Here is a 27969-nt window from a genome sequence, read left to right as displayed (position 1 = left end):
CTTCCTCAGTCCTGCAAGGCAGACCTGCCCTTTCTGGGCTTTGCCTGTCTCCCTCTGGCGTCCTTCACACCCCAACCCCTCACTCGGCCAGGGAACCCCCGCCCCCAACACCCTCCGCCCCCTGCAGTTTATCCAATCCTTGGTGTGAAGGCAAAACTGTTTAATATTTTATTGGTGACAAAAGAACTTAAATTGACCGAAAATCAAAAGTTACATTGCCTTGGTACGGTGCGCCTGGGTTTGTCAAGGCCGCTGCTACAAAGCTGGAGAACACAGCACAGGGCGAAGCAGAGGCAAAGCGGCCCAACCCAACAGCCGGGATGGGGCAGGCAGCGTCCCTAAGGCCGCCGCGGGGTCACCGCAGAAGCCTACCCGGTGCGTGGTGCATGCCTCTACGCGGCCTACCGGAAGAAGGGGAAACCGAAAGCCCTAGAGCAATGGGAATAAATAAGAGTCCCTGCCAGAAGGAAGGTGGCCTGTGCGTCCCCGTCTGTCCCATGTAGAAGCTGGAATCTGGAAGTGTTCAGCTCAGGGCAAGTGACAGCCCCAGGCCTGGGCCAGGGCAGGCTGGAGGCCTGGCCGCCAGGCGGAATGACACCCCAAGCCAGGGGTTCGAGGGGCTGAGGCAGCTCTCCTAACTAAAATGACCCTCTGCCAACGACACCACACCCCCCAGCCCCTTCACACAGAACGCAGTAATTCCTGTAACTTGTTTCCTTACCCCCCAGAAGCAGCGATCACCCCCTCAGCAAAACTGCTGGCAGGCAGAGCTCCCAATTTGGACTTTCGGTGTGCAGCGCTCCGTGTGTCTAACCAGTACAGGGACTGTCGGTGCCTCCTGGGGACAGGGACCAGCCCTCTTGTCCTTCCACCAAATCTTCCAAAGGCCCCCGGGAAAAAGCCGTTGATCCGGGAACAGCCACCTTCTCGCCCCCTGGCCACAGGGCCAGTCCTAGCCAAGGCCCCTCGCAATGGGGCCAAAAGCACCTTCCTCACAGGTGCAGGGCCCTGCGCCGAGTCCGGGCGGGAAGCGGCTTGGCTTCTGAGTCCAGTGGAGAACGAGCAGCTTCCAGGCTCGGTGGGCAGCTACCCCAGAGGCCCGATGCCCCGCAGCAAGAAGCCACCGGTAGCTAAAACCAGCAACAAAAATCCTCCTCCAGGCCGCGGCACAGGTGTTGCTCCTCTTCTCCAGTGGCGCTGGCTTGTTCAAACTGTTTCTGGAAGCTTCTCACATCTCCCAGGTCCACCGCTAAGATTTTAGAGACAAACTTAGGAAAGTATTCTTCAGTACTCCTTTAAAAGAATCTTGAAAAAACAAACAGAAAAACCCCAAACACCCTTATTTTCTTTAAATGAAGGCCCTCGGAGAACACAGGCAGCGCGACCTCGGCGCGTCTGGTAGGCGTGGACAGATGCGCCCTCCCGGGGCTCTGCCCCGCGCGCCGCCGTCTTTGCAAGGAGCCTGCTCGGGCACAGAAATGCGAAGTTTTTTCCTGCTAAGACGTAGTCCCCTTTCAATCAAAGAGAAAAAGAAATAAAAGACAGAGGAAAGGGCTACTCTGAGATGAGGGTCTTCCTCCCTCCGCCCTGGCCGCAGCCCCGGTGGGACGGAGCGGGGCCTCCTGGTGGCGGCGGCTCCCGCGGGCCGGCCCCTCCTCCGCTCCCTCTGCTCCTCGCCGCCGCGGGCCAGCAGGGGGCGCTCGGCCTCGGCTCCTCTCCCTCGTGCGCTCTCCCTTCCTGTCGCTCACACAGTGGTGCTTCAGTTTTAGCAGTGGAAAACAGGTATCCGTTTATTTTTATTTTTTATTACCCAGAATAAGATGCTGATGGACTAAGCCACGTTGCTTAGCTCTTCCGCCGCCACCTGTCAGGAGGGAGAAGGGCAGGAGGCGGTGAGAGGCGGCGCACAGAGCCCCACAGGTACCCAGCGCACGGGACAGCGAGGGAGAGCTCGAGCTGCTCTCCCCCACTCTGATGAGGAAACAGGTCCCGCGAGCAGAGGGCTACCCGCCAGGATGGGGTAGGGTGGGGTGCCTCCACATCTCTTTCCGTGAGGAGCCCTAGAATTCTTTCAAGGGGAAAGTGGGGCTGTGACTGGGCAACACATGGAGCCACCCTGACTGGTGGTGAAGGGCACAGGCCAAGCTGGCCCTGCGGGCCTGTGACCCCACTGGGGACAGCATGCATTTCCAGATACCACCCCTCCCCAGCAGCTCCCTGGAGGCTGGGATGGGGCCAGGCCTGCTCCGGGGGGGCTTGCCTTTTAGTACTGGGACAGCCCCGTCACCCCGCCATGCTGGTACGCCCTCTCTCCCTGGTACGTGGAGTCCTGCGAGAGCGCCACGTCGATTTGTGATTTAAACTCATCACCAAGGTAACTGTCCTGAAAGACAATGTCAGGAGGTAAGCAAGCCACAGGCCAAGGGTGCTCACATCCACCCAGCCCTCAGCAGCCCAGAGAGGAGAATGGAAAATCCGTCCCCAAATTAAGACCCAGGAGATCCACTCTGATGACCCTAGCCCAGGGACAGGTAATCTGGACAGTGGACATGGGCCAGGCCAGCTCTCGGGCATGTTCCAGGTGCACAGCCCCACTCTCACTCAAGCAAGTCCTGTCCCAGGGCTGCAAGAGGGCTCTGTGCGTGGGGCGGGCTCACCTGGGACAGCTCCGGCTGGGAGAGGCCGGGCTGGCTCATCTGGGAGGGCTGGCTCATGGAGATGTAGCCCTGCGTCAGGGCGCCCTGAGAGAAGGGCTGTGACGCCACATCCTGGCTGGCTTGGCTGTTGGGGAGGTTGGTCTGGCTGGGCCCAGGAAGCCCAAAGCGGTTCTTCTGGCGTCCCCCACGGCCAGTCTTGCCTTTCGGGGTGCCTCGGCCTGAAAGACAGCAGTCCAGGGTGATCCCAAGGAGGCCAGGGCCTCGCAAACAAGCACACCCTCGAGAGCTCTCAGGAGGGCCACACCCGGCCACAGCCATGGATGCTTACCTGCAGCAGGCCCGTTGGCTTGTCCAAAATAGCCAGGCGGTGGCATGGGCGGCATGACCAGGTTGAAGGGGATGGGAATGTTCATGGCAGCCACGTGGCTGGGGCCGGCACTGATCATGCCAATCTGGTCATGGGTCTGGAAGTACATGCTGGAGGGCCGGCCTGCAAATCACAGTGGAACACAGCAGGTGTCATCTGCCTCGGTCAAACCCCGGTGATGCCCCACCCACCCCACCAGCCAGTCAGTCGGAGCTGCACATCTGTCCTGGCTCTGCCCAGGCTGAAGATGCAGATTCGCCGGACTCCATGTTGACTACAGCAGCCAGCCTGGGGCTGGGTGCTAGGGCAGGCACCTTCCCCCAGAAGAACCTGCTGGGAATCACTGGCCTACACAGATCTGAAAATCAGGGCCGGGCATGTTGGCTCAAGCCTGTAATCCCAGCACTTTGGGAAGCCGAGGTGGGTGGACCACCTGAGATCAGGAGTTTGAGACCAGCCAGGCCAACATGGCTAAAAACACAAAAATTAGCTGGGCGTGGTGGTGGGTGCTTGTAATCCCAGCTACTTGGAAGGCCAAGGCAGGAGAATCGCTTGAATCCGGGAGGCAGAGGTTGCAGTGAGCCAAGATCGCACCACTGTACTCCAGCTTGGGCGACAGAGCAAGACTGTCTCAAAAAAAACCAAAACAAACAAACAAAAAAAAACCCCCATGCAAATTGGCCACGTGCAGTGACTCTCGCCTGTAATCCCAGCACTTTGGGAGGCTGAGCGGGAGGAATGCTTGAGGCAGGAGTTTGAGACCAGCCTGGACAACATAGCGAGACCCTGTCTCTAAACATAAAAAATAAATGAAAATCACCCTGAATTTACCAAAGGAAAAAAAAATCCTTTTTATGAAAATGTTCTATTTGTACTACATGCAGTCCCTGCCCTACCAAAAGGCAAGAAAAAGCTAACTAGATTGATCACCAGGAAACACAAATAAACTCTGGCTAAAGACAAACGCCCCAGGGGTGCTGTGGGGCTAGAGATGCCCTGGGGGCGGGGAGGACAAGGGAGCCAGGCCCCGCCCTTGAGGGGAAGGAAAGGTGGGGCACCTAAAGCTTCAGCCATGGGAACAGCCAACATCCTGGTGTAAGGACAAGGGGCCGGCCGGTCTCCTGCCGAGCAACTCACCCTGGCTGCTCCGATCATAGACGGAGCCTGGGATGATGGCCTCCCTGGCATCATACATGGCTGTGGTCATGAAGCGGGCTCCCTGCGAAGGTTTAGATAGGTGAGGAATTTGTCATCTCAACAGAAGGAACAACTTCCCATGGGCCGGTGGCCTGGGAGGCAGCAGGTATGCAGCTGTGGGGTGTTGACACTGTGCCAGGGGCTCTCCCTGGAGACAGGAGAGAGCTGTGTCTCACGGCCTCTGGGTCTCGCCTGCCCTCCTTGGCAGACCTGGGCTGATGCTGACCCTTGGGCCTCAGCTCAGGAAGCTTCATATTCCCTCACCACCAGGGAACCCCGGGCTTGAAAAGCTTCCAACTCCCGGCGTCCCAGGTCCCAGGCCCCAGGCTGCTGCATGCGGCACAGCAGCCCTGAGCCCAATTCCCAGAGGCCACCCAGGACTCAGGGGCCCTGAGCCAAAAATGCCACACATGGCTTGGGAGACAGGAAGTGGGCTGGCCCATCCTCCCCTAGGAGAGCCCTCCCTCAGCTCACAGGCACATGGGCCAAGCTGGCACATTCCCAGCAGTGTTTCAGGCCCGGGTTTCTCCTTGCTGCCCTGCTGTCCTGCGCAGACGCTCACCGGGTTGATGGTGTTGACCAGCTTGCGCGGCTTGCTGAACTGCATGAGGCTCTCGCGCAGGTTGTTGAGCGGCCCTTCCACCAGCACCTTCTGCTCCTTGTAGTAGTTCAGCAGGTGGTTCCAGAGTGGCTGCTTCGACAGCGCCTTCGGGTTGCCCACAATGATGACGCCGTACCTGCAACAAGGGCACAGTGCTGAGGATGCAGGTGGAGAGCGGCCCGTCTCACAGGATGGTCCAAGAGGCAAGGCTGCATTCACTCACAACCCAAATCCAAGGCAAGAGAGGCGTGGACCAGGCGAGCCAAGGCAACAGGCAGGCTGCCAGCCACAGGGACAGGCCCCAGAGCCCAATGCCAGGCTACTGACCCTGCACACGGGTTGATTTTGTGGCCAACTCTAAGCAGCCCCATGGCAGACACCTGGCTAGGTGGATACGTTTGAAGACAAGACCTGCTGTCAAGAGAGTCAGCCTTCCAGGCACCAGGGCACAGGTGGCCCCACAGGGTCCCTGGCAGGCTGGGGTACTGACCCGATGCCCAGCTCCTCTAGCCCACCTCACGCAGCTGTGGGGGGACCCACCCAATACCACCCACCAAACAAGAGCGCGCCTTAGAAAGAGGAAGTAACCAATGACAAAGCCATGGTGACCTACAGGAGGACTACTGCGTATGTGAGCTGGAAGGAGCGCCAGGTTCTCTCCCTATGCTGGGTGGAGCCACAGGCCAGGCCCCCCGGACTTCCAGCTGGTGAATGAGTCCTTGCTGTCTAGTTTTTTTTTTTTCTTTCTTACTTTCTTTGGAGTCTGAGTTTTGCTCTTGTTGCCCAGGCTGGCGTGCAATGGCACGATCTCAGCTCACCACAATCTCCGCCTCCCAGGTATAAGCGATTCTCCTGTTTCAGCCTCCCAAGTAGCTCAGATTACAGGCATGCACCACCACGCCTGGCTAATTTTTTTGTATTTAGTACAGACAGGTTTCACCATGGTTAGGCTGGTTGAGAACTCCTGACCTCAGGTGATCCACCCGACTCGGCCTCCCAAAATGCTGGGATTGCAGGCATGAGACACTGCACCCGGCCTGATGTCTAGTTGTATGTGGGATGACAGAATGGATCCCTTCTGCTATCATCAATTCACAAAAGTTGTATTTTAGAACCAAAAGTAGTGGACAGGACCAAAATTTACAGGCTCTCAGATTAAACAACTTGACAGACACACACCAGATTTATCTGAATCAGACCAGAAGGGCCTGGAAAGATACGTCCTGCTGGGCTGAGGCACAGGGGCCACAGCAAACCCCCAGGACACGGAAACAAAGATCTCTCCAGTGAGACATTGTTTCTCAACTGCTGCTTAGAGCCCTCTGACCTCTGGCCCTGGCAACCCCCAACCCTAGCCCCAAATTCCCTGGCAAGTGAGGACTGATGAGAGCGGCTGGGCAGCACACAGCAGGCAGCCTCCCTACCTTGCTCTGGTCAGGGCCACGTTCAGACGCCTGGGGTCATTTAAAAACCCAATGCCTTGGTGCTCGTTGGCCCGCACACAGGACAGGATGATGAAGTCCTTCTCGCGTCCCTGAAAGGCGTCCACACTGGCGATCTCCACCTCCTGAAAGGGAGCTTTATGGTCATTATCGGCCAACAGGCTGCCTTCCCAGTCCCCGCAAAATGCAGGAAATACACCAAGACCCACCCTCAAATCCCACCCGGGAGCTTGGGGCCTGGCACCTGCTCCATCGCACCTAGGGGATGTCCTGGCTCTGCTGTCATTTTGCTTTGTTTTCTTTTTTTAGAGACAGGATGTTGCTCTGTCACAGGCTAGAGTGCAGTCGTGCGATCTCAGCTCACTGCAGCCTTGACCTCCCAGGCTCAGGTGATCCTACCTCAGTCTCCTGAGTAGCTGGGACCATAGGCACATGCCACCACACCCAGTTACTTTTTTTTTTTTGGTGGAGATGGGGTCTCCCTACATTGCACAGGTTGGTCTGGAACTCCCAGGCTCAAGCGACTCCCCTGCCTCAGTCTCCCAAAGTGCTGGGACTCCAGGTGTGAGCCACGACACCCAGCCTGTTCTCTTTTAGCCATGGGGATTTGTTTCTCAGCACTAAGAGCACAAGTGCTCATCCCAGAGAACCTGAGCCGGGCTCAAAAACAGAACAGAAACCACTGCCATGTAGCCACTCAGACTCGGCACTTGGGCTCATTTCCCCGTGGAGGCAGAGCTGTGCCTCCTCCCCACACACCCGCAGTAGGCGTTTCATCCGGGTGTCAAAAAAGGTGTGAACACCAGTCTCCACAGCACAACATCTACTGCGTGGCAGGCACAGACCACTCCCGTTCCACCTTGGACTTGTTTCAACCGTCCCAAGAAAACACCTTGATGTGCCAATCTCAACCCATGTTTCTGATCCTTGTGACGTACTTCTCAAAGTCTCTGTCCTGACCATGTGGAATTTCACAAGGACTGTGGGGATGTGCTGTCTGTGCCCTCCCCAGAGGGTGGACCAGCTGGTGCTTCCTGGGCCACTCTGAGCTCCAGCCAGGACGGGCACCTCTTGGGGGGGGTAACTTAAAAGTCAAGGGTCAATACCCCTGAATGGCCCCGGAGACCGAGTGTGCCCATGGGCTCAGAGCACCTGGTAGAGCTTGGTGTGCAGGGAGCCGCTGAACTGCATGTACTGCACCAGGTAGGAGCGCTGGCCCTCGTAGGGCGTGATGATGCCAATCTGGTCCGGCTTGGCGCCCGCCTTCAGCAACTTCGTGGTGATCTTCTCCACGTTCGCAGCCTCGGTCCTAAGAAACCCAGGCTCTCAGTGCTGGGCTCCACCTGTGGGATCCCGAGCCCTGAGGCTGGAGGCTGTGAGGGGTGCAGACACACGACACCCTGCGGGAAGGCAGCTGCCATCACTGGTGTTTGCATGGCTGAGCTTCCCCAGCCTTCACCAAGGAAGTCTTGAGGGGCAGAAAATGCTGCCATGTGGGATTAGCAAGTATCTGCCCAATAAAAAACAAGTACAATGGAAAAGGAGGCAGAAACAATACGGTTTAGTCTAAACAGCAGATGAAAGTAAAAAAAGTTTCAGTCCCATGTTAAAAATAAGTACAATGGGTCAGCAACCTCTCAAGCTGTCCCCAAGGCCTGCAGACGCCGGTGGGCCTGTCCCTGCTCACCTGTTCAGGTAGGAGGTGCCCGAGCTGGCTATCTCCTCTTGGCCCTGGGTCACGTAGAAGAACATCGGTTTATCGGGCTGGGGCCACTGGAAGTCAAATCCCTTCTTCACACGATCCGCTGTGAGGGGAGGGAAAGAGGTAACACTTCAAAAGCCCTAGCCCGCCTCAACTGAGTTCAGACACAGCGCAATGTAGATGCCACACCAGCGCTGCAGGCCCTGGGGCAAGAGACCTCAATCTGTGAGGCCCTGGTGAGGTCACCTGAGCCGGTCCCCTGGCTGGAAATGGCCAGGATTGAGCAAGGTTGAGCAGAGGCCACTGAGAGCACCATGGCCAGCACAGAGTTGGCTCAGCCCCTGAACAGAAAACAGGGTCTCAGCCAGAGATTTCCTGCAGCCTGGATCTCTGGCAACCCCAGGATACAGGCTATTCTCCTGCTTCCTTCCAGAAGCTTGCCTTAAAGGCTCCACAGCCCCTACAACTGACTTGTATGTGACACTGCTAAGTCAACTGTGTCCCCCTGCCCTGCAGCCTTGCCCATTCCTGCTGAAGGCCTGTGGACTGCTGGCTCTGCCTCTGGGCTCCCTCCTGGGCCGGGGCCCAACACTGTAGCTGGGGGGCCACAGCGTCCTGCTGTGTGAGCAGCAACTTTCTTCGGGCTCTTCGCACTCATCTTGGCTTTTCTGGGCTCTGTGCGTTTCCTTAAAACTGTAAAACCAGCTTCTCAATTCACACGTGCCCCCCTCACTCTACTGGGAGCTTCGATCAGTGTGAGGAAACTGGTGTTTTTGCACAGCACCAGCCTGACATGGACAGAGGAAGCCAGACACGCCAGCACACACCGTATGATCCCACGTCGAGCTGAAAATGAGGCCAAGTGCATCACTGTTGTTGCAGCGAGCACAGGGGCCGCCGGATGAGCTCAGAAGTCCCTCAGCCCAGGGGCTGCTGTGGATGCGCACCCCTGGACGGTGGCCACCTGCAGGGATGAGGCGGCTTCTTGCAGCTGCTCAGGTGGTTCTGGGTTCAGATGCTGGCTATCCAAATATGCTCACTTAGTGACCACTCACTGAGCCAGACACTCGTAATGTGGCCACATGTTTACACTTCAATAGAGAATTTCCTAAAATATACTTACTGGGTGTGAACTACGTGCTGGGCATCAATTAGAGAGCAGTGTGCACCAGCGTCTGCCCTCTGGGCCAATGCCCTGGGGACCATGAGGGGTCTGAGCCTGCACTGAGCCACGCCTTTCCCAGCCAGTGCTCAGACATACCAGCACAAGCGAGGTCTCTGCAGCCTTCTGTTTTCAGCCTTGCCATGCACTGGGAACAGCGGTGTCCCAGCGATGTCAACAGTGGCATCAACTCCCACGACCTACCACTCGGCAAAGAGTGGTGCAGCCCAACCCGGGGGGTGGGCTCTGAGCCTCACTTTCTCCTGTAAGTAGGCCTGACAATACCAACCTCACAGGTTTGGAGTTCACGAGATGCTGTATTGGCAGCTTTCAGGACCCTTTACACTCTCAAAAGTTAGGGAGTCCAAACAGCTTTTGTTTATTGGATAACTGTATTCCCTAAACTTGGAAATTTTTTAAAAATGTATTAATTCGTTTAAAAATAACCCATTACACATTAGTTATTTCTCCAAAAATAAGCTAAGTGAGAAGAGTGGTCCTGTCTCCCGTTTCTGCGAATCTCCTTACTATCTGGATGAATCGGAGGCAGCTGGGCCCTGGGATCTGTCTCTGCTCAGTCCACCCTCCCGGGCTCCGGGAAAGCCGGGCCTCATGGATGCCTGTGACTGGAAAGGGAGATGGGTTTGTTTTTACAGCCTTTCTGCATGGCTGGGAGTTTCCAGCCCTGAGGCCACATCAAGCTGGGCAGAGGTGGGTTTCCGCAGGCCTGTGACAACTCTTTGCCACTCCATCCCCGTGTGACTTCGTGACACTCTGCATTGGTCATTCAAGAAGGATCTCCCATCAAGTAGGTCTTCCAAAGGCTGACACATTTCACCGGCAATGGTGGAAACAGTTCATCTGTTACCCCCACAGACCTCATTAGAAAAGTCTCTAGGTGTTGGGAAGACACCAAGCTCATGGCAAGCGACGTTAACGTTTTCCAAAATTCTGGTTTTCACTTGAATTTTACTACTGTAACAGATGTTGCCACTTGTTCTCTATGAAGCGATGAGATCGATCGTTTTTGGAAAAAGTCTGCCCAACACCACGGGGTGAATACCCAGGGTGTGTCCACAAGGCCTGCCTTCAAGCACCGGCACACCCGAAGGTGTCATGAGAAATTCTATCTGGTCGCAGCAAAACACTCAAGGCAAGATATACTGTTCACTTCCTCATCCGGGGTGTTTCTTACTGTGATCCCAGCACAGTCCGGCTGCTCCGAGCCAACTCTTGCAGAAGTAACAGTGAGTCACCAGCAAGCATCGGCAGAGTGAAAAAGGGCAGCTGAGGCCTCTGTGTTATACAGGGAAGCCAGACACGGTCTTGCAGACCCCAGGGGCCCAGGCCCCGAGAATGACTATACTTCAGGAAGCACTGAACACACGGCCCACGTTAAGGCCTGGGCTCAGCATCCCTAACGCCTGTCCTTGCTGTTGTGCATGCTGCCACATGAGCCTTGGATGAATTCTCAGGCAATGACTGAGTTTTACAGAGGACACAGGCTCCCCACATGCCCCAGAGACACCACTTGATCTAAGACCATACCACCAAGACCTTGGGCACAAAGTGCCCTTAACTCAAGCAGTGGCTATGTGAAGCCACTCAGGGGAAACTGATGGGCCAGTTCCTTCTCCCCAGGCCACATTCCCTTGATGCCACTTCTCCGCAGAAGCCCCTGCGCCAAGCAGAACCCGTTACCTGCAGTGACACCATTCTGGAGGGAGCCCTCGTAGAAGATGTTGGACGGGAAGGCGCTGAGTGCAGGGTGCATCCGGTACTGGACCTGCAGGCGGATGGGCCGGATGCCCAGCACCACCAGGCGCTCGAAGAGCGACTGCGACAGCCCGGCTTTGGCCGCCTTCTTGCACATCACCACTGGGCCCAGTTGGCAGTGGTCACCTACAAGGATCAGCTGTAGGGAGAGGGGCCCCCACAAGTCAAGAAGTTCAGGTGTGAATCAGCCTCAACACACACTAGTGAGGAAGTAGGGGCCCCAGGGTGCACAGGGCACCACCTGGCCACAGGGGCATTGCTCACCACACACGCTGGACGTGCAGCTGGCAGACCCCACCCTCTATAAACCCCTCAGGGAGCCCTGCGTGTGCACACATTCTGCTGAGCATCCTACATCAATACAGGGTGTTTTAAAAGACAAACACCAAGAATCACACACACGAGTTTTCACACAGGAGACGGTAGGGAAGAGAGCCCACCTGCTTGGCCCCAAGGACCACGGGAACCATGCACTCTGGCTCAGTGGCCTGGGTGCTTTCGTCGATTAAAATGGAGCGGAACTGCATCTTGGCCAGTCTTGGGTCGCCGGCGCCCACACATGTGCAGCAGATGACATCTGCATTCTGGGGAAGGGTGCAGAGGCATCAGGGCACCTGCACTGTAAACGCCACCAGACCCTGGAGGGCAGGTGGGACAGGACACAGAAGCTCTCCTGTTTCTCACCCTCCCTGACACTATAAAAAAACAAGCTGTCCCTCCCGGACAAGATACACGGTCCAGGCTGTGGTGATTACCAACTTTAAAGGTCCTTAAACGGTCACGTTTCACAGAAGGCAACCTCTCCACACCAAAGGCTCTATGTCTCACGACAGCCTTCAAGGGGCAGTGCTGAGCTGCTGAAAGCTGCACTCAGGCTGATTCCAGTTCAGGCTGGCGGGTTATGAAAGAGCAGGAGTGTTCTAGATCCACTGCCAGATCCCAGTGGAGGCTGGGAGTGGAGACTCCCTAGAAGACCGTGTTCCAGGCAGCAAGATGTCCCTAATTTACTGTACAACTGAGCGCAGAGAGGCCAGGTAGAGAGCATCTAATTTCTCTTTCCAGAAGCAAAGCAACAATTCAAACAGGTGCCTTGGCCCAAACAAAAACCATCAGGCCGCCAGCCCACAGGCCCTTTTACAGGCAGGAGGGGCACTCACCATCAGCAGCTCTCTCTCCGCGGTACGCTTCAAGGCCCGGTACCGCTTCTCGTCGGCAGACGACAGCTCCCCAGTCTCATCTTTCAGCTGCTGCAGCTTCTGCAGCTCAGGCATGCTGGAAGCACATGCAGGTCAGCGGGGCACCTGAGCTCTGTACATGTCACCTGCAGCAGCTCAGGGACCAACTGGGAGGGATGGACTTGATACACACCTGTCCATGTTTCTGATCTGGTTGTGCAGGGCCAGGAAAGACACTGGGGAGTCGATGGCCTCGCGGCTCTTGGCACAGAGGCGCACGACCTTCAGCCCCGTCTGGTGGATCTTCTCTGTTAGCTGGTCCACGGCGATGTTGCTCGGAGCACACACCAGCACCGGCCTGCAACACCATTCAGGCAGCTCAATGCTTACCCAGAGAAAGCTCGGTGAATGTAATAAGCCAAGACTCTGTTTTTTTGAGACAGGGTCTTGCTCTGTTGCCCAGGCTGGAGTGCAGTGATTTCAGCTAATTGCAGCCTCAATATCCTGGGCTCAAGCGATCCTCCCACCTTAGCCTCCTGAGTAGCTGGGACAACAGGTGCACACCACTACCCCCAATTAATTTCTGAATGTTTTTTTGTAGAGACGTCTCACCCTGCTCAGGCTGGCCTTAAACTCCTATCATTTTTAACAGGCAGTAATGACACAATGTTGAAGGAGCTCAGATCCAGACAGCCCAGCCTTCACAGCTCTACCAACCACAAGCAATGCCAAGGCTGGAACCTGAACCCTCCCGCCATGCTATAAAGTGCCTTCACAGTTCTGAGACGCACACAGAACTCACGCTGCTGCAGCCACGGCCCCCTGCCCCGAGTCTTCTACACCAGTAGCAGACCTGGTTACTAAAATGCAATCCCGGCCGGGCGCAGTGGCTCAAGCCTGTAATCCCAGCACTTTGGGAGGCCGAGACCGGCGGATCACGAGGTCAGGAGATCAAGACCATCCTGGCTAACCCGGTGAAACCCCGTCTCTACTAAAAAATATAAAAAACTAGCCGGGCGAGGCGGCGGCCGCCTGTAGTCCCAGCTACTCAGGAGGCTGAGGCAGGAGAATGGCGTGAACCCAGGAGGCGGAGCTTGCAGTGAGCTGAGATCCGGCCACTGCACTCCAGCCTGGGTGACAGACCGAGACTCCCGTCTCAAAAAAAAAAAAAATAAATAAAATAAAATGCAATCCCAAGGCTGCAGCTGACACAAATAACGTCACATGGAGAGCAGTAGGTGCTACAGCGACACTGTCTGCCAAGTGCTCTCCCCAGTATGACAGAGCCCGAGGCTCCTGGCAGCAGGCCTTCCATCTGGCCACCCTAAAGACCTCCCAGGTCTCGCCCACAGGGGCCGTGTCAGTCCTACCCGTTGCCTTGTCGGGCCAGGTGGTAGACGATGGTGGCCGACGTCACTGTCTTCCCCGTGCCTGGCGGGCCCTGGATCAGGCTCAGCGGTCTTTGCAGCACAGTCTTCACGGCATAAACCTTCAATACAAGCGGCCGTTAGGGGCAGCCGCCGCTTGTGTCCCGGCCCATGGGCGAGGCCCCGCGCGCTGAGGACGGCGCACACCTGGGAGTGGTTGAGGTCGGGGAGGCCCTGCGCCGTGAAGCGCTTGGGCAGCTGGCACTTGATGATTACGTCCTCCACCTCATGGCCCAGCAGCTTGTGGTAGATGTAGCCGGACACTGAGGTCTCGTCCACAGCAAACGTTTTCAATGCACTCTGCATCCTGTGAGGAAGGTGTGGGGTTGGCTACACGCACAGTCATGGCCGCCTCACCAGCGTCCTGAGTCTGCAGACCTGGGTGGGGAGCCCCACTCCACAGTGATGGGGAGGGCTCATAAAGATGCCACGGGTGGCAACCAGGGATCGGGGGGCCACGACGGGAGGGGACGTACCTGTCAAAGGAGGTTGACTTCCACACAAAATCCACCTGGAAGTTGTGAGTCACCTCCACGGGTGCACCCACGCTGCTCCGCAGCTCAATGGCAATCTCATCGCCATAATCTGTGTGCTGAGTTAAGTTTGCATCCTTGTCAAAAGCCAGGCTGACCTTTCTGGGTCGCCCTTGGTACATACTCTTTAAATGGCGTTTTAAAATTTAGTTACTTAAGACACCACTGGTTTTGCACCAAACGCTAAAAACATGCAGCCAACACCAGACCAGAAACCAGAAGGACAGCGTCCTTGAGGACAGAATCTACCTCACCATGAGCCGGTGTCCCACCCCCAGCCAGCCTGAAGTTCCTCCTTGCCACCCCCGGGGCCATCTCCCGGCCACCCATCTAGGCCCCTTTCAGAGATGCAGAGGGCGGCAGCGAAGCCACCAGCGCTCACCAGCAGGGAGCAGCCACATCCCGGGCCCCAGAACCTCACCAGGAGCTCCTGCACATGTGGCCAGCAGGGGCAGGCAGAGTTCATGGAACCCAGCTTTGGCCATAGCAGCTCTTCTCACAGTTCCACAGAAACAACACTCCTCCCAGTACAGCCAAGCACCGGGCTCCGCATACACAAGCAACCTGCCCTCCAGGAGGCTGTGGCCGGTAGGCAACACCCTTCCCTCAACCCCGAGCCCCAAAACCAGTCTCACGTGTTTAGGATGAGCTTGTCAGGCACAGGGTGGGTGTGGGACATGACTCTCTCTACCCCTGTGGAGGCCACCACTGAACGGTCAGGCCCCAGGAGCACTGGCCAGTCACCAAGAGGCCCGAGTCGGACCCGTGATGTCTTCTCCGAGGACCCCTCCCCGCCCCAGGCCTCTGATTGCACCTGTGCCTTACAGCTGCTCCACTGTGGCCGGCAGGCTGCGTCACCATGAGGTTACTGCACATTCCCAAACGTGGCCTGGGAGCAAGTGAGTGCTCACAGGGTCTGCATGTGACCACTGGCTTCTGGAACCTCCGTGTGCAGAGTCAGCATCCAGGTAAGGCGCTCCTGCAGCCACATTAACCTCCAGAGTCAGCCCAGGGACGCGTCACACAAGCAGCATCACAATATCACCACCATTCGGGCAGAGGGGAAGCAACCATACAACCAGCTGTCCCAGAAGGTGAAGGCCCTGCAATTCTCCTAAGAGCAGTGGAGGCCAGTGCCAGCCAGCAACTACCATAGAGCACGAGATGCTGGCCCAGCGACGAGCATCAAATCCACGGTGGCCTCCATCTGATGCCCCCCCACTTTCCTCTCCCACCAGCCAACCCCACCCTCTTCACATGAAGGATACTATCAGGGACCTTGATGACGTGGCCGATCCCTTTCCACAGGGGCGCAAGGTCCCCTTTGTACCGCAGGCATATCTCATCCCCCTGCATGAGCCGCATGTCTTGCGGTAAGAAAGTGAGAGAGGTGGCCATTTTAACCTGCGCCGTCACTTCCACCAGGAAGAGTTCAAATTAAGGGGCACTTTACAAGGGTGGAACTAGGAATTTTATGCTACTTATGGTCACAAATATTTTAAAACTTAAAATCACCTCTTAACCAAATTATGACTAAATCCTCATTACCAGAGTCAGTCTTGGGCAAAGTGAAGTAGGCGATTCTCTTCTTGTTAAGGCCCAGGTCCCACCTGACCGTGATGTTATCTTGAGTCTGAGCACATGAAAAACAAGAGCCCCGGTTAGCCTCCAGCACATGCCCGGGCCTGGCCTCCACATGCCCCAGGCCCCATGAGGCGGGCCCTACAGCAAGCCTCTGCCGTGACAGCGGGCGCCGTGAGCGGCACCTGACAGCCCCAAATGCCACCAAGGGCATATCTGAAAGAGAAGCCATTAGGAGTCCCCAGAACACACACAGGCCGATCCCGTCTGGAGGCTTCACCACACACCAGAGGCCTCCGTGGCCAGGGAGCAGCTGCTGCGGGAGGGAGGGAGAGAGAGAGGAGGGGAGGGAGGGAGGGGAGGTCAGAACTCCGGGGCTCCCGTTGCCTAAATGTGGTCTTCACAGGGATCACGCCCGAGTCTAACTCCTGCAGCTGTGGGCAAAGCTGTGGACCCCACTGGGAAAGATGTGTTGGATTTAAATAGAAAACACTGAGGCTGATGTCAGCTCTGAGGGCGGGGGCCCAGACCACCAGGCTGCCAGGCCTGGATCCACAAGCTCCAACTCTCAGGCGTTGCAGCTGCAGCCCACGTCAGCTCCCACAGCCTAGAGAGAAAACCTCCCTTTGGAAGCCTGAGGAAGAGAGCTGTGAGAGTCAGAGCCCAGCCCAGGCCAAGCCCTCCTGCACACATCACCTGGGACTCCTTCAGCTTCTTGTCATAGTCGGCCTCCAGCTTGACCAGGGGCCCGAATATGTTCTGGTACTGGTAGGCGTCCTCATACCGCAGGAGGACGTGCTGCGGTTCCTCGTCCACCCCCGGCTTCTCCAGGTCCTCCAGCGTGGCAGAAGGGTTTTCCTAGAAGACAACAACACTCGTCCTGTTTTTCCCTACATGCAAACGAACGAGGGTGCAGAGGCACCAGAGGGATGGAGCACACATGCCGCTTCTGAGAATGGGCCACAGTGGGTGGCATGGAGGGGTTCTGGTGCATCTGCAAGGAAAACCCTGGGAACAGGAACTCCATGCCACAGTGGGAGCTGCACACCGGCCTAGCCCGTGCTTGGGCCTCAGCTGCTGCTCCTCACCCCAGCAGGGTTCCGGTACTTGGGTGAACCTGCCTACAGAGCCCCAGGCACCAGCCTGACACACTGTCCACAGCAGAGGGCACCTTCAAAGCTGCCTGCTTCCTCCAAGCACGCCCGGCTTGTGAACGAGAGCAGCTAACCCTCCTCGCAGGCTGCCACAAAGACCACTGGTTTCTCTCACTGTGTCCACAGCCCGGGAAGCCCGTCTCCCACGTCTGCTAACCCTAAGCCAGAACCAACATGGGCCCGCAGCTCTTCCCCTGGGGGCCAGCTCCCTCAGTGAGTGCCATGCTGGTGGGGACAGGACATTATCTGGGCTGTTCAGATATAAACGGGAATCATGAAAATCATCTGGCAAACTGAAAATCCAAGTGGAAAGGTACTCGGCTGAACAATGCTTAAAAAATATTTTTTTTTTTTTGAGACGGAGTCTTGCTTCGTTGCCCAGGCTGGAGTGCAATGGTGCGATCTTGGCTCACTGCAAGCTCCGCCTCCCGGGTTCACGCCATTCTCCTGCCTCAGCCTCCGAGTAGCTGGGACTACAGGCGCACACCACCACGCCCGGCTAATTTTTTGTATTTTTAGTAGAGACGGGGTTTCACCGTGTTAGCCAGGATGGTCTCGATCTCCTGACCTCGTGATCTGAACACCTCAGCCTCCCAAAGTGCTGGGATTACAGGCGTGAGCCACCACGCCCGGCTTAAAAAACATTTTAACTTGTACTTCAGTTCCTATGTGAGATTTCTGATTGAATGGGAGGCAAATGGAAGCTTCTAGTCTAGTTACTAGAATGACTTTATCACAAAATCCTAAACAGCCGGAACCAGAGAAAGGCTTCCGTGGGGAAAAGTGAGGGCTGTCTGTTGAGGGAGGCCAGGCACCCACTACTTGACCCAGCACCCTCTCCTCTCCCCTCTGCTCAGCTGACTGTGCCAACCTCGACCCCAACCTCTTTCCCCAGGACACTCTCGCAGTGCACCTGTCTGTGCAGGTCCAGGCTCTGCCAGACAAGTCTACCTACAACCAGCCCCATCCTTCCCCTACCACCCCCCATCAGACAAGAAAAATTCCAGCAGCCAGAGCTTTCCTTTCCCCAAGGTCAGGCTCTTCTTGGTCAGGTAAGGCTGCCTGGATGGAAGGTGACCAAGGTGCCCTGCCCTGGGGTCACTCCACATAGAGGTGGCAGAGGCCTGAGTTCCTTCCAGAAAATCTCCAGCGGTCTCACTGGGTCAAGCCGTCTCTGAAGATACTCCCCTCCCCGCAACCAGAAACCACACGAAGGCACGGGTCAGCCTGCTGGGCAGCCCCACCTTCCATAGCTCCTCCAGCTTGTTGATCTGCTGTGCCGTGATCTGGCGCGCCCGCAGCTGCTCCTGCTCGGAGGGGATCTTGACCAGCCAGGACAGGAAGCAGCGGTCCTGGATCAGTGGCTGCCACTGCGAGCTGTCCCAGTTGATGTCCTTGAGGCTGCTCTGGCTGGCACAGGGCTGCCTGCGGAGCGGGAGGGGACCGTGAGGACCAGCTCCCCTCTCTGAAGTCCTGGAGCAGGGAGGGCCCCCTCCCATGCTGACCTTTCACCCAAAGGGGCGTGCCCTGAGTTTTATTATGTGATCACATTACCTTTAAACTGTTAGTAATAAATCGCATCTCCTCGTGCACTTGAGCTCTGAACTCTTAAAACTCAGAACAGACTTTGTTTTTACAGAATTGTTTTCATGATTTAGCCAGAACGCCCCAAAAGAGTTACACGGCACTGCCAACTCCTTAACAAGCCTCAGCGCCTAAACGCTCTCATGCCTCACCCTTCAGCAAAAATCATCTTTGCAGCACAATTCCCTGGAATCAGAGCCACGGCTGGGCTGGGCTGGGCTGGGATGGGCCAAGGCTTGTGAGGAGACGGCTGGAGCTTAAAGGTCACCCCCGGGAGACATCTGAGGACCGCTCACCTGCACAGCAGCACCACCACCGAGTCAGCTTTGGCTGGGATGAAGCCGAGGAGGAAGACATTGCGACAGCCGCAGTTGTAGCACTCCAGGACTGTCTCCCCCAGGGGCCCGTCCTTGTGCAGGGTCACCTCTTTGCATTTTGCCCTCACAAGGTGATTTACAATATGGCTGAAACCAGGAAATGATAAATGGTTAACACCCAGAGTTTGGCTTTTCACCACTTCCAATTTTCGGGCCCCTGTTAAAAGTTCCGGTACCGTTCACGGTCCATTAGCAGAGGCAGTCACACCTCATCCATCTGGCATCTCCGGGGACCAGCCCTCCCCCAAACTAGCTCCCCACTGAGCACAAAAATCAATCCCAACTTGAACCACTTTTAAGGAAAACTTCCTTAACATGGTTCACATAGTTCCTGCCTTTTTTAAAGATCCTGCTTTCTTAAATCCAACTTATCAGGCCTAATTTAACCCATTGTTGGCCCAGGGCTGCTGTGGGGTCCGAGACATTTCCCACAAGGCCTCGGCCCCTTCTCTCCAAGGTCACCCCCCGCTGCCGCCACTTTTTGTGGCTTCTTCTGAAATCACTCCTCAGAGGCCCTGTGCCTACTTCTAGGAGCAACAGTCCCTCCTGCTTTGCTGCAGGCCGGGAAATCTGGTAAGCAGGCGACTGGAAACCCTGTAAAAAGCAGTAAAAGAGCTGAGCAGAGACGGGGGCTGTTCTGCAAAAGCCCAGGGCTGTGTCTGAAGCCCTGGCTGGCTCGGCTCCTTCCTTGCTGCGATATGGCCAGGACACTGTTCGCCTAAACCGCGATCTGGGCTGAACCCTGCCCTGCGCCAAGCCAGTCACCTTCCAGCGCCTATCTGCCGTATCTAACAAGGATGCCCAGCTGCTCTGCCTTTGGGCTCTTCCAGTGTCTCCAGCAGCTCTGAACACGCCTGCAGGGCCTCCCAGCCTCCCTCACTGCGCCCTCTTCTCTTCCCCTCTGGAAAACCATTCCTGCCAAAAGCTTCAGCTCAGCTAACCTTTCTCCCTGCCACGAGGCCCAGGATTCTCTAACCGGCCATGGCCGCTCTGGGCATCCCCAAAGCCCGACTCCACTCTGGAGCCCTGCCGGCCACGTGGGCATAATCAGCCGTCTCCGTGTCTTCCCACGCATCCTCACCCTGTCACAGCCAAGCTCCCTGAGGGCCGGTGGCTGCTTCCTCACCTTCCCCTGGGCCTCGCACAGAATGCTCAGTGGTGCTTGGCTCGAGCCTGCTGTTTCTCAGAGGCCCTTTTGCTCACTTCCCTGTTCTTGGCTATGCTGACCGGAAGCTGGGGTTGCCAGCTAAGAGAAGTTTTATTTAGTTGCTTTTCCTGCACAAGAGGAACTAAATGCAAACATAGCAACACTTAAATTACCCAGAAGATTCTGAAAATGGGACAAGAATGTCTTCTGGTTATCCAGAAGATACTTTTCTTTAAAAATCTTTTAAAAACAGCAGCCCCTTTCTCACCTTGCTCATAACACCATATTTCAAGTTACTAACTCAGAGATGCCACGAGATCTGACTGCTCCATCTGTAACCCTCCGAGACCCACAGCTGCCAAAGGCACAGGAGGGGGTTGGTGTCAGCGCAAGTAAGCCTGCCTCTGGGCTTTGGTCATTTTCTTTCTCCAGAATGTGAACCTCAGAAAAAGACCCCATTTCCTTGCTGGCACCTCAGAGCTCCGCCTCCCAGGCTCTGCTCCATCCTCTCCGGCAGTGGAGTGACCTGCACACAGCAGCGCGGAGGGAAGGGGAGCCGCTGGCATGGGACCCACCAGGACGAGAGTCCCACCACCGAGGCAAGACCACCGAACTCCCCCCTGGAATCTGGGCACCGAGAGAACACTGGTCCCGTCCCAAACATAAAACAAGCGACCCAGTCCAGCTGCAGCTGATCAACATCAGGAAGGCAAGCCCAGCGCCGACGGTCAAGTGAACTTAATTGAAGCCGATGATTCAGGATCTGGCCTGAATTAGCCTCCGGACAGCTCCGATGAGCTCAGGCCAGAGCGAGCCTGCTCAGGAACCAGCGCCCCTGGATGCCCGTTACTGCCTTGGGAACATCCTTCCGTTAATGAAGATCAGCGGGTGTGCCAAGAGCTCATCTTGCAGAAAAATCGAAATAAAAACTGGGAAGGAGAATTAAGCCAACCCTACTTGCATAATAAAAAGAGCCACAGAGAATAAATCAAGGGTAAATACATTAAGGCATTCACACACCACCATCTGTTTCAAGTTAAACCAGTCACAGAGGAGGAAAAAAACCAGGTTTGTTAGCGTGATTTTATATTGCACTTCGCTTCAACATTTCCATAATTTACACACAAATCTGAGCACAGCACTGATTAAAGACACATGCATGGTTTGATTATCTACCTGCCAGAAGTATTTCCACGTCCGTTGCAGAACCACTTCTTGCTGGTATTACAGTAAACCACGCAGGCAGGATCGTGTATTCCACAGTAACTAAAAAATCAAAACAGCGACAGTTACAGCTGGAAGCTTGCTCTCTGGTTTTCATTTGGCAAGATGTAAAATTCTTTCCTCTGACAACACTTTTAAGTTCTTCATTAAACACATACTCAACCCCAACAATCCCAGTAACCAAATCAAACCAGTTAACCAGGGCTTCCCAAACCCAAGAATGCAGGGAAGGGGTTGAGTATGTGGCAGAAGCTCCGAGGGGATGAGGAACAAAGCCACCTCCAAGGAGAGTCCTGCTGGAGGGAGGCCTCACTCCTCCAGGGACATTCTAGTCCCCGCTCTCTGGCCTGAAATTCAGGAACCCAGCCTCAGTCACAGTGGTCATGGTGAGCTGCGGGCTCCAGCAGAGGGCACTGTGCTCCCGGGAAGCTGGGCACAGACCCTGTAGCGGCAGCGCCTTGAAGCTCAGGCCCCAAAGCCCAAGCGAGGAGCCTCAGGAGAGCCTCACCCGACCGCTGGCTGTGGTCTTCTGAAAATCCACATACCAAACCCCAAACTGTTAGCTCCCCAGAGCCACATAAGGACTTATGGGCATCTCTGTGTGTTAAGAGAACACGATTACATACATGAAAACATCTGTAAATGAGAATGAGCGAAGAGCTGAGATGCAGGAAAGAGCGCCTGCCCACCAAGCCTAGGAAAGAGCAGCCTCAGTCCTGGAGCGCTGGGCAGCACGTGGGCCAGGAGCAGCAGGGAGGGCCCCAGGCGGGCGCCCAGAGAGAGAGGCAGGGCCCAGACCCAAACCTGCCCTGACTGTCGCCCAGGCTGGAGTGCAGTAGTGTGATTTTGGCTCATTGCAACCTCTGCCGCCCGGGTTTACCCCATTCTCCTGCCTCAGCCTCCCAAGCAGCTGGGATTACAGGTACCCGCCACCACGCCCAGCTAATTTTTTGTTTTAGCACAGACGGGGGTTTCACCATGTTAGCCAGGATGGTCTCCATCTCCTGACCTCGTGATCCACCAGCCTCGGCCTCCCAAAGTGCTGGGATTACAGGTGTGAGCCACCGCGCCCGGCCAAAACCTTCTCTCCTCTTCTAATCTACATTTCCTCACTTGTGTGTCACAAAAATACAGAAATAAGCCTCATCAAGGGACGATCCCGCTCGAGATGAGAATTCCAAATTCGTCAACATGCAGGTCTGTCCACTAACTACTGTCTTCACGTCCAGTTCTCCAGGCACAGCCAAGGCACGGGGAGGCAGGGATGCCCCAGAACCCTGAAGCAACCGCTCTGCGGGGCATCTCAGCTGCTCCACTCACCCTCCCACCCCAGATGCTCACCCAATGCCATGACAAATTCTTTCTAGTGAGTGAGTGCACAGGTACCAGGCAATGCCCCCAGGGCCTGAGGAGGCCAAAGGAAGGAAAACTTTTCCCACCTCCTGGTGAATTCAGGGTGTCGGAGGTTGCTGAGCCCACCTCCTGACTGATAACAGGCCTCGGCTGTGAACGTGGCCTAAGCAACTTCCTTACTCCCGAGGACACCACCACCCAGAGTCACAGCACAAAGGCACCACCCTGTACCTGGGAAGTGAGTGTCCCAGGCCCATGCCAGAGGCACCCACCTGTCAGCACATGCCCAGGCCCGGCTGAGCCCAGCTCACCTGCAGGCGTGTATGGGGAGATCCTTCGTGTAATAGGTGTCTTCTTCATCTTCCTCGAAGTTTAACTCGGCCAACAACTGGCTGGTCTTGGCTACACTGTCGTCCACAGCCCCATTCTGCAGGATGCCTTCGGGCCCAACCTGCAGCAGAACGCAGTGTCACCCGAGCGAGGCTGCAGCTTCTGGGACTCAGTGCAGAAGGACCAGCCTCGATGGCTCTGGTGTGACACCCTGGCCTCATCTCCGCTTTGAGACAGTTTCCCTTGTTCTGACTGAATTTCACTCTTCTGTAGCAAACCTACCTGGTCAGAAAAGGGCCACTGGTGGCCTCCTGTACCCCTGGTCCCCCACACAACTGGTCTAACCCCCACCTAGCCACAGAGCCACATCCATGTCCACAATCAGGATGCCTAGGAAGATGCTTCTTCCCTGTGACTGAGGACCACAAGGAGCAGGGTGACTTTTACAGACTGACAGCAGTGTGCCCTGAGGACAGCTCCATGATGCCAGACCCACCACAGTGTAAGGCTCATCAAATACTACAAGGCTGCCACCCATGCGGATGTGGAAACGTCACCGGCCACATCCACCACCACCTCGCCCTCCCCATCGCTTCAGGCAGCCCTGAGGATTAAGTAGCAACTGAACACTGAGATACCCTTGGCAACCCAGGCCACACCCTCACTAAAGGCACCTCTTCCATGTTCAGCAAAGGCAGACAGCACATGGCTCTAAGTCATCAGGCCATAGACTGCACAGGACACCTGCAAGGAGACCACATAGCCACTGGGGCTCCTCAAGAACCAGCACCTCAAATGACATGGTCAACAGTCCCTGGCATGGCCCCCATAGGCCACCTAACCCCACCATCGGGTCAGGCAGCAGGAGCACTGTGTCGCGGCGGGACACAGGGTGGCACAAAATTAAGGGCCAGGGAGGAGTGACAGGAGCTCCCCGAGGGACGGCACCAAATCTCCCCACTGCCAGTCCCAGCACCCCAGGCAGCCCCTCAGCCTAATGCCCTTGCTGTGTGACGCAGCACCTGTGCGAGCCTAGGGACAGGTGCTCATGGGGAGCAGCACCCCACAGAGACCCCTCCGGCCCGCCTGGCTGGGGCACGTGGGCACGTTCTACCTGCACGCGTGCAGATGCACACTGGGCCCACTGCTGCCCTGCAGTGATCTGGTCACAACACAAGCTGACTTCTGGGTTAATTTCTCCCTCCAGTCTCTGAAAAGTTTCAAGATTAAACATTAATTTCAAAAATACATTTGACCCTAGAAACTATCATGAAATGAGCTAGAACAGGAGTAGGGGACAGTGCCGCCTGGCAAAGAGAAGTCCCACGGCCCACGCCAGGCGACACGATGGGTGGAGAAAAGGGTCATCATCTTCAGCTGGCAGAGAGCTGCCACTCCACTAAGTAAAGTCCTTTGAGGCGGCCGGGCGCGGTGGCTCAAGCCTGTAGTCCCAGCACTTTGGAAGGCCGAGACGGGCGGATCACGAGGTCAGGAGATCAAGATCATCCTGGCTCACAGGGTGAAACCCCGTCTCTACTAAAAAATATAAAAAACTAGCCGGGCGAGGTAGCGGGCGCCTGTAGTCCCAGCTAATGTAGTCCCAGCTACTCGGGAGGCTGAGGCAGGAGAATGGCGTAAACCCGGGAGGCGGAGCTTGCAATGAGCTGAGATCTGGCCACTGCACTCCAGCCTGGGCGACACAGCCAGACTCCGTCTCAAAAAAAAAAAAAAAAAAAAAAGTCCTTTGAGGCTGTCAACCTATCCACTCACCAAGGAGGCTCTGGAGGGGCAAGGCCTCCCTGTACTCACCCCAGGCATTCACCACTGGGCTGGGAAGCCCAAGAAACAGCTCCTCAGCAGGGCGGATCACCTGAGGTCAGGAGTTCGAGACCAGCCTGGCCAATATGGTGAAATCCCGTTTTTACTAAAACTACAAAAAATTAGCTGCACATGGTGGCACTTCCCTGTAATCCCAGCTACTCAGGGAGCTGGGACAGGAGAATCTCTTGAACCCGGGAGGCGGAGGTTGCAGTGAGCTGAGATTGTGCCATTGCACTCCACCTTGGGCAACAAGAGCTAAATTCCATCTCAAAAAAAAAAAAAAAAAAAAAAAAAAGGCAGCTCCTCCCATCACCTCTGCTCTGGAAACAGTACTTAAAAGACATATCCGGCCGGGCGCGGTGGCTCACGCCTGTAATCCCAGCACTTTGGGAGGCCGAGGCGGGCGGATCACAAGGTCAGGAGATCGAGACCACAGTGAAACCCCGTCTCTACTAAAAATACAAAAAATTAGCCGGTCGCGGTTGTGGGCGCCTGTAGTCCCAGCTACTCGGGAGGCTGAGGCAGGAGAATGGCGTGAACCCGGGAGGCGGAGCTTGCAGTGAGCCGAGATCGCGCCACTGCACTCCAGCCTGGGCGACAGAGCGAGACTCCGTCTCAAAAAAAAAAAAAAAAAAAGACATATCCTAGAATTCCCAGTTCCTAGCCATACATGAGGCCCCAGAGCTGGTCCCTAACTCTTTTAGTTCTGGATGTGAACCTAGCTACGACTAAAACCACACCCTGGAGGTCCATCTAAGAGCTGTACAGGGGCTTTCTGCCCAGAGACAGTTGCTCCCGCCACACTCCAGAACTCAGACCATGTATCAGGGCAGCACAACAGTAGGTCACTTCAAGGCTAGGAATGGTGGCTCACACCTGTTATCCCAACACTTTGGGAGGATCGCTTGAGCCCAGCAGTTCTTTTTTTTTTTTTTTTGAGACGGAGTCTCGCTCTGTCGCCCAGGCTGGAGTGCAGTGGCGCGATCTCGGCTCACTGCAAGCTCCGCCTCCCGGGTTCACGCCATTCTCCTGCCTCAGCCTCCCGAGTAGCTGGGACTACAGGCGCCCACAACCGCGCCCGGCTAATTTTTTTTTGTATTTTTAGTAGAGACGGGGTTTCACCGTGGTCTCGATCTCCTGACCTTGTGATCCGCCCGCCTCGGCCTCCCAAAGTGCTGGGATTACAGGCGTGAGCCACCGCGCCCGGCCAAGCCCAGCAGTTCTTGAGACCAGCCTGGGCAACACAGCCAAGATCCTGTCTCCACAAAAAAATACGCAAATGAGTCAGGTGTGGTGGTGTGCACTTGCAGTCCCAGCTGCTCAGGTTTAGGCCGGAGGAGTGCTTGACCCCAGGAGGTCAAGGCTGCTGTGAGCTATGATGGCACCACTGCACTTCAGCCTGAGCAACAGACCAAGACCCTGTCTCTCTTAACACCACCAACAAAAAGCCTGGCCAACATGGCAAAACCCCGTCTCTACTAAAAATACAAAAAATTAGCCGGGCATGGTGATGCGCACCTGTAACCCTAGCGCAGGAGAATTGCTTAAACCCAGGAGGTGGAGGTTGCAGTGAGCCGAGATCACACCACTGCACTCCAGCCTAAGTGACAGAGCAAGACTTTGTCTGAAAAAAAAAGAAAAAGTCACTTCATTCCTGCAGACAAAAACCACAGAAATTCAAAAACTCAAAAATCCCCCCCACCAAATGTGCCATCATAAACTCTCAGGCCACAGACATCTACTCCAACCCTTGCACCACTGCCTGCATTTGCCAGCGCCCAGGCCTTGCACCTGCTGTTCCCTCAGCCTCAGGGTGAGGTCCACAGGGTACCTCTCAGGCAGGCATCCTTTGACCCCACCTCGGGGTCCCGTGGGGCACTGTCTGTCCTGCTCCCTGCCGTGAGCCCACCACCTGGGTGGAGCCTGCACTCCAGGAGGCCCTCAACATTGTTGGATAAAGGCCAAGCTCAAAAGGCAAAGCGGCTCATCCCTGATTCTCTAATTCCAAGGCTTAAATAAAAGAGAGGGCAGGAGGCCAGGCGCGGTGGCTCATACCTGTAATCCCAGCACTCTGGGAAGCCAAAGCAGGAGGATCTTGAGCCCAGGGTTTGAGAACAGCATGGGCAACCCAGTGAGGCCTCATCTCTATTTTTAAAAAAAGATAGTTTTGCTCTTGTTGCCCAGGCTGGAGTGCAACGGTGTGATGTTGGATCACCACAACCTCCATCTCCCGGGTTCAAGCAATTCTCCTGCCTCAGCCTCCCAAGTAGCTGTGATTACAGGTATGCACCACCACGCCTATTTTTAGTAGAAACAGGGTTCCTCCATGTTGGTCTGGCTGGTCTCGAACTCCCAACCTCAGGTAATCCTCCCGCCTCGGCCTCCCAAAGTGCTGGGATTACAGGTTCATGTGAGCTGGGATTACAGGTTCACCGTGCCCAGCCCCCTGCCAAATTTAATTTTAAAAATTGTAAAAGAAAAAAAGGGGAGGGAATAGGAAGTCACCACACCCTCAGAGTGATGACTGCCAAGCTGCAGGGTCTCTGAGCCCTCTCAAGGCAGACGGTTGCCAGGAGGTCTGGCCCCCAAACTGGAAGGATTCTGCCCTGATATTTCCTCTAACTTATTTTGAAAAATTCCAAAGCTACAGAAATCAGACCCCCACACCCCTCCTGCTGGTCACCCTCCATCACATCCCCCCGCACTTCGGCTCCCCCTCTTGCTCTCACACACTTATCTTTCCCTGACCTATTTCAGAGTGGCAGGCCCCAGGGGGAGAGCTTTCTCCACATCCCCACAAAACAGCTGGCTCATGAGCACACCCAGCCTGCCACACTGTTGGCTAATACACATTCACACATCACCCCAATGCTTATAACGTCTTTTATAGGTTTTTTAAAATCCAAGTTCCAGTTAATGACTGCATGTGATTTGTGATGTCTCGTTAGCCTCCTTTTAATCTATTAGTGTGAACCACGTAAAACTGCTAGGAGATGACCATCTTTCACATAGTCCCACCACCCAACACAGCGGTCCCCAGGCTCTCCATTCCTTTATTTTTTTGAGACAGGGTCTTGCTCTGCCACCCAGGCTGGAGTGTGGTGGTAGAATCATAGCTCATTGCAGCCTCAAACTCCTGAACTTAAGAGATCCTCTTGCCTCAGCGTCCCGAGCAGCTGGGACTACAGGTGTGCATGATGCCTGGAAAGTTTTTTAATTTTTCAATACGCTGCCTAGGCTCACATTTGTTCTTCCCAAAGAGGAAGTGCCTCTCGCCTCCCCTCTCACCAATGGCACCTGTGTGGACCGGCAGACCCTTGTTCCAGCCAGGTGTGCTGAAGTCCGCATGAGGTTCATTT

The 27969-nt window shown here is 55.7% G+C and overlaps 1 protein-coding gene across 2 annotated transcripts in view; it reads right to left on the bottom strand.

Moving 5' to 3' along the window:
• Positions 1-145: 145 nt before the first annotated feature.
• Positions 146-27969, bottom strand: part of UPF1 (UPF1 RNA helicase and ATPase) — a 39081-nt gene continuing 11257 nt past the window's right edge. Inside the window, exons 2-24 of one of the 2 annotated variants that reach the window (XM_015123356.3) lie at positions 22771-22910; positions 21059-21148; positions 18655-18822; positions 18019-18199; positions 16317-16478; positions 15555-15672; positions 15308-15406; positions 13983-14091; positions 13654-13813; positions 13450-13568; positions 12273-12437; positions 12062-12176; positions 11345-11488; positions 10830-11043; positions 7952-8069; positions 7417-7573; positions 6247-6389; positions 4784-4958; positions 4162-4243; positions 2986-3147; positions 2658-2875; positions 2261-2383; positions 146-1864 (exon numbers count right to left, since the gene is read on the bottom strand). In XM_015123356.3, the coding sequence (XP_014978842.1) occupies positions 2264-2383; positions 2658-2875; positions 2986-3147; positions 4162-4243; positions 4784-4958; positions 6247-6389; positions 7417-7573; positions 7952-8069; positions 10830-11043; positions 11345-11488; positions 12062-12176; positions 12273-12437; positions 13450-13568; positions 13654-13813; positions 13983-14091; positions 15308-15406; positions 15555-15672; positions 16317-16478; positions 18019-18199; positions 18655-18822; positions 21059-21148; positions 22771-22910 (3159 nt within the window). In that variant the 3' untranslated portion in view covers positions 146-1864; positions 2261-2263. The remainder of the gene's footprint in view (positions 1865-2260; positions 2384-2657; positions 2876-2985; positions 3148-4161; positions 4244-4783; positions 4959-6246; positions 6390-7416; positions 7574-7951; positions 8070-10829; positions 11044-11344; positions 11489-12061; positions 12177-12272; positions 12438-13449; positions 13569-13653; positions 13814-13982; positions 14092-15307; positions 15407-15554; positions 15673-16316; positions 16479-18018; positions 18200-18654; positions 18823-21058; positions 21149-22770; positions 22911-27969) is intronic. The other variant, XM_015123357.3, reaches the window with a different exon arrangement.

Source organism: Macaca mulatta, chromosome 19 (genome assembly GCF_049350105.2).
Source record: "Macaca mulatta isolate MMU2019108-1 chromosome 19, T2T-MMU8v2.0, whole genome shotgun sequence".
Taxonomy (NCBI): domain Eukaryota; kingdom Metazoa; phylum Chordata; class Mammalia; order Primates; family Cercopithecidae; genus Macaca; species Macaca mulatta.
The sequence above is the reverse complement of the archived record's forward strand: the minus strand, read 5'-3'. Positions and strand labels throughout refer to the sequence as shown.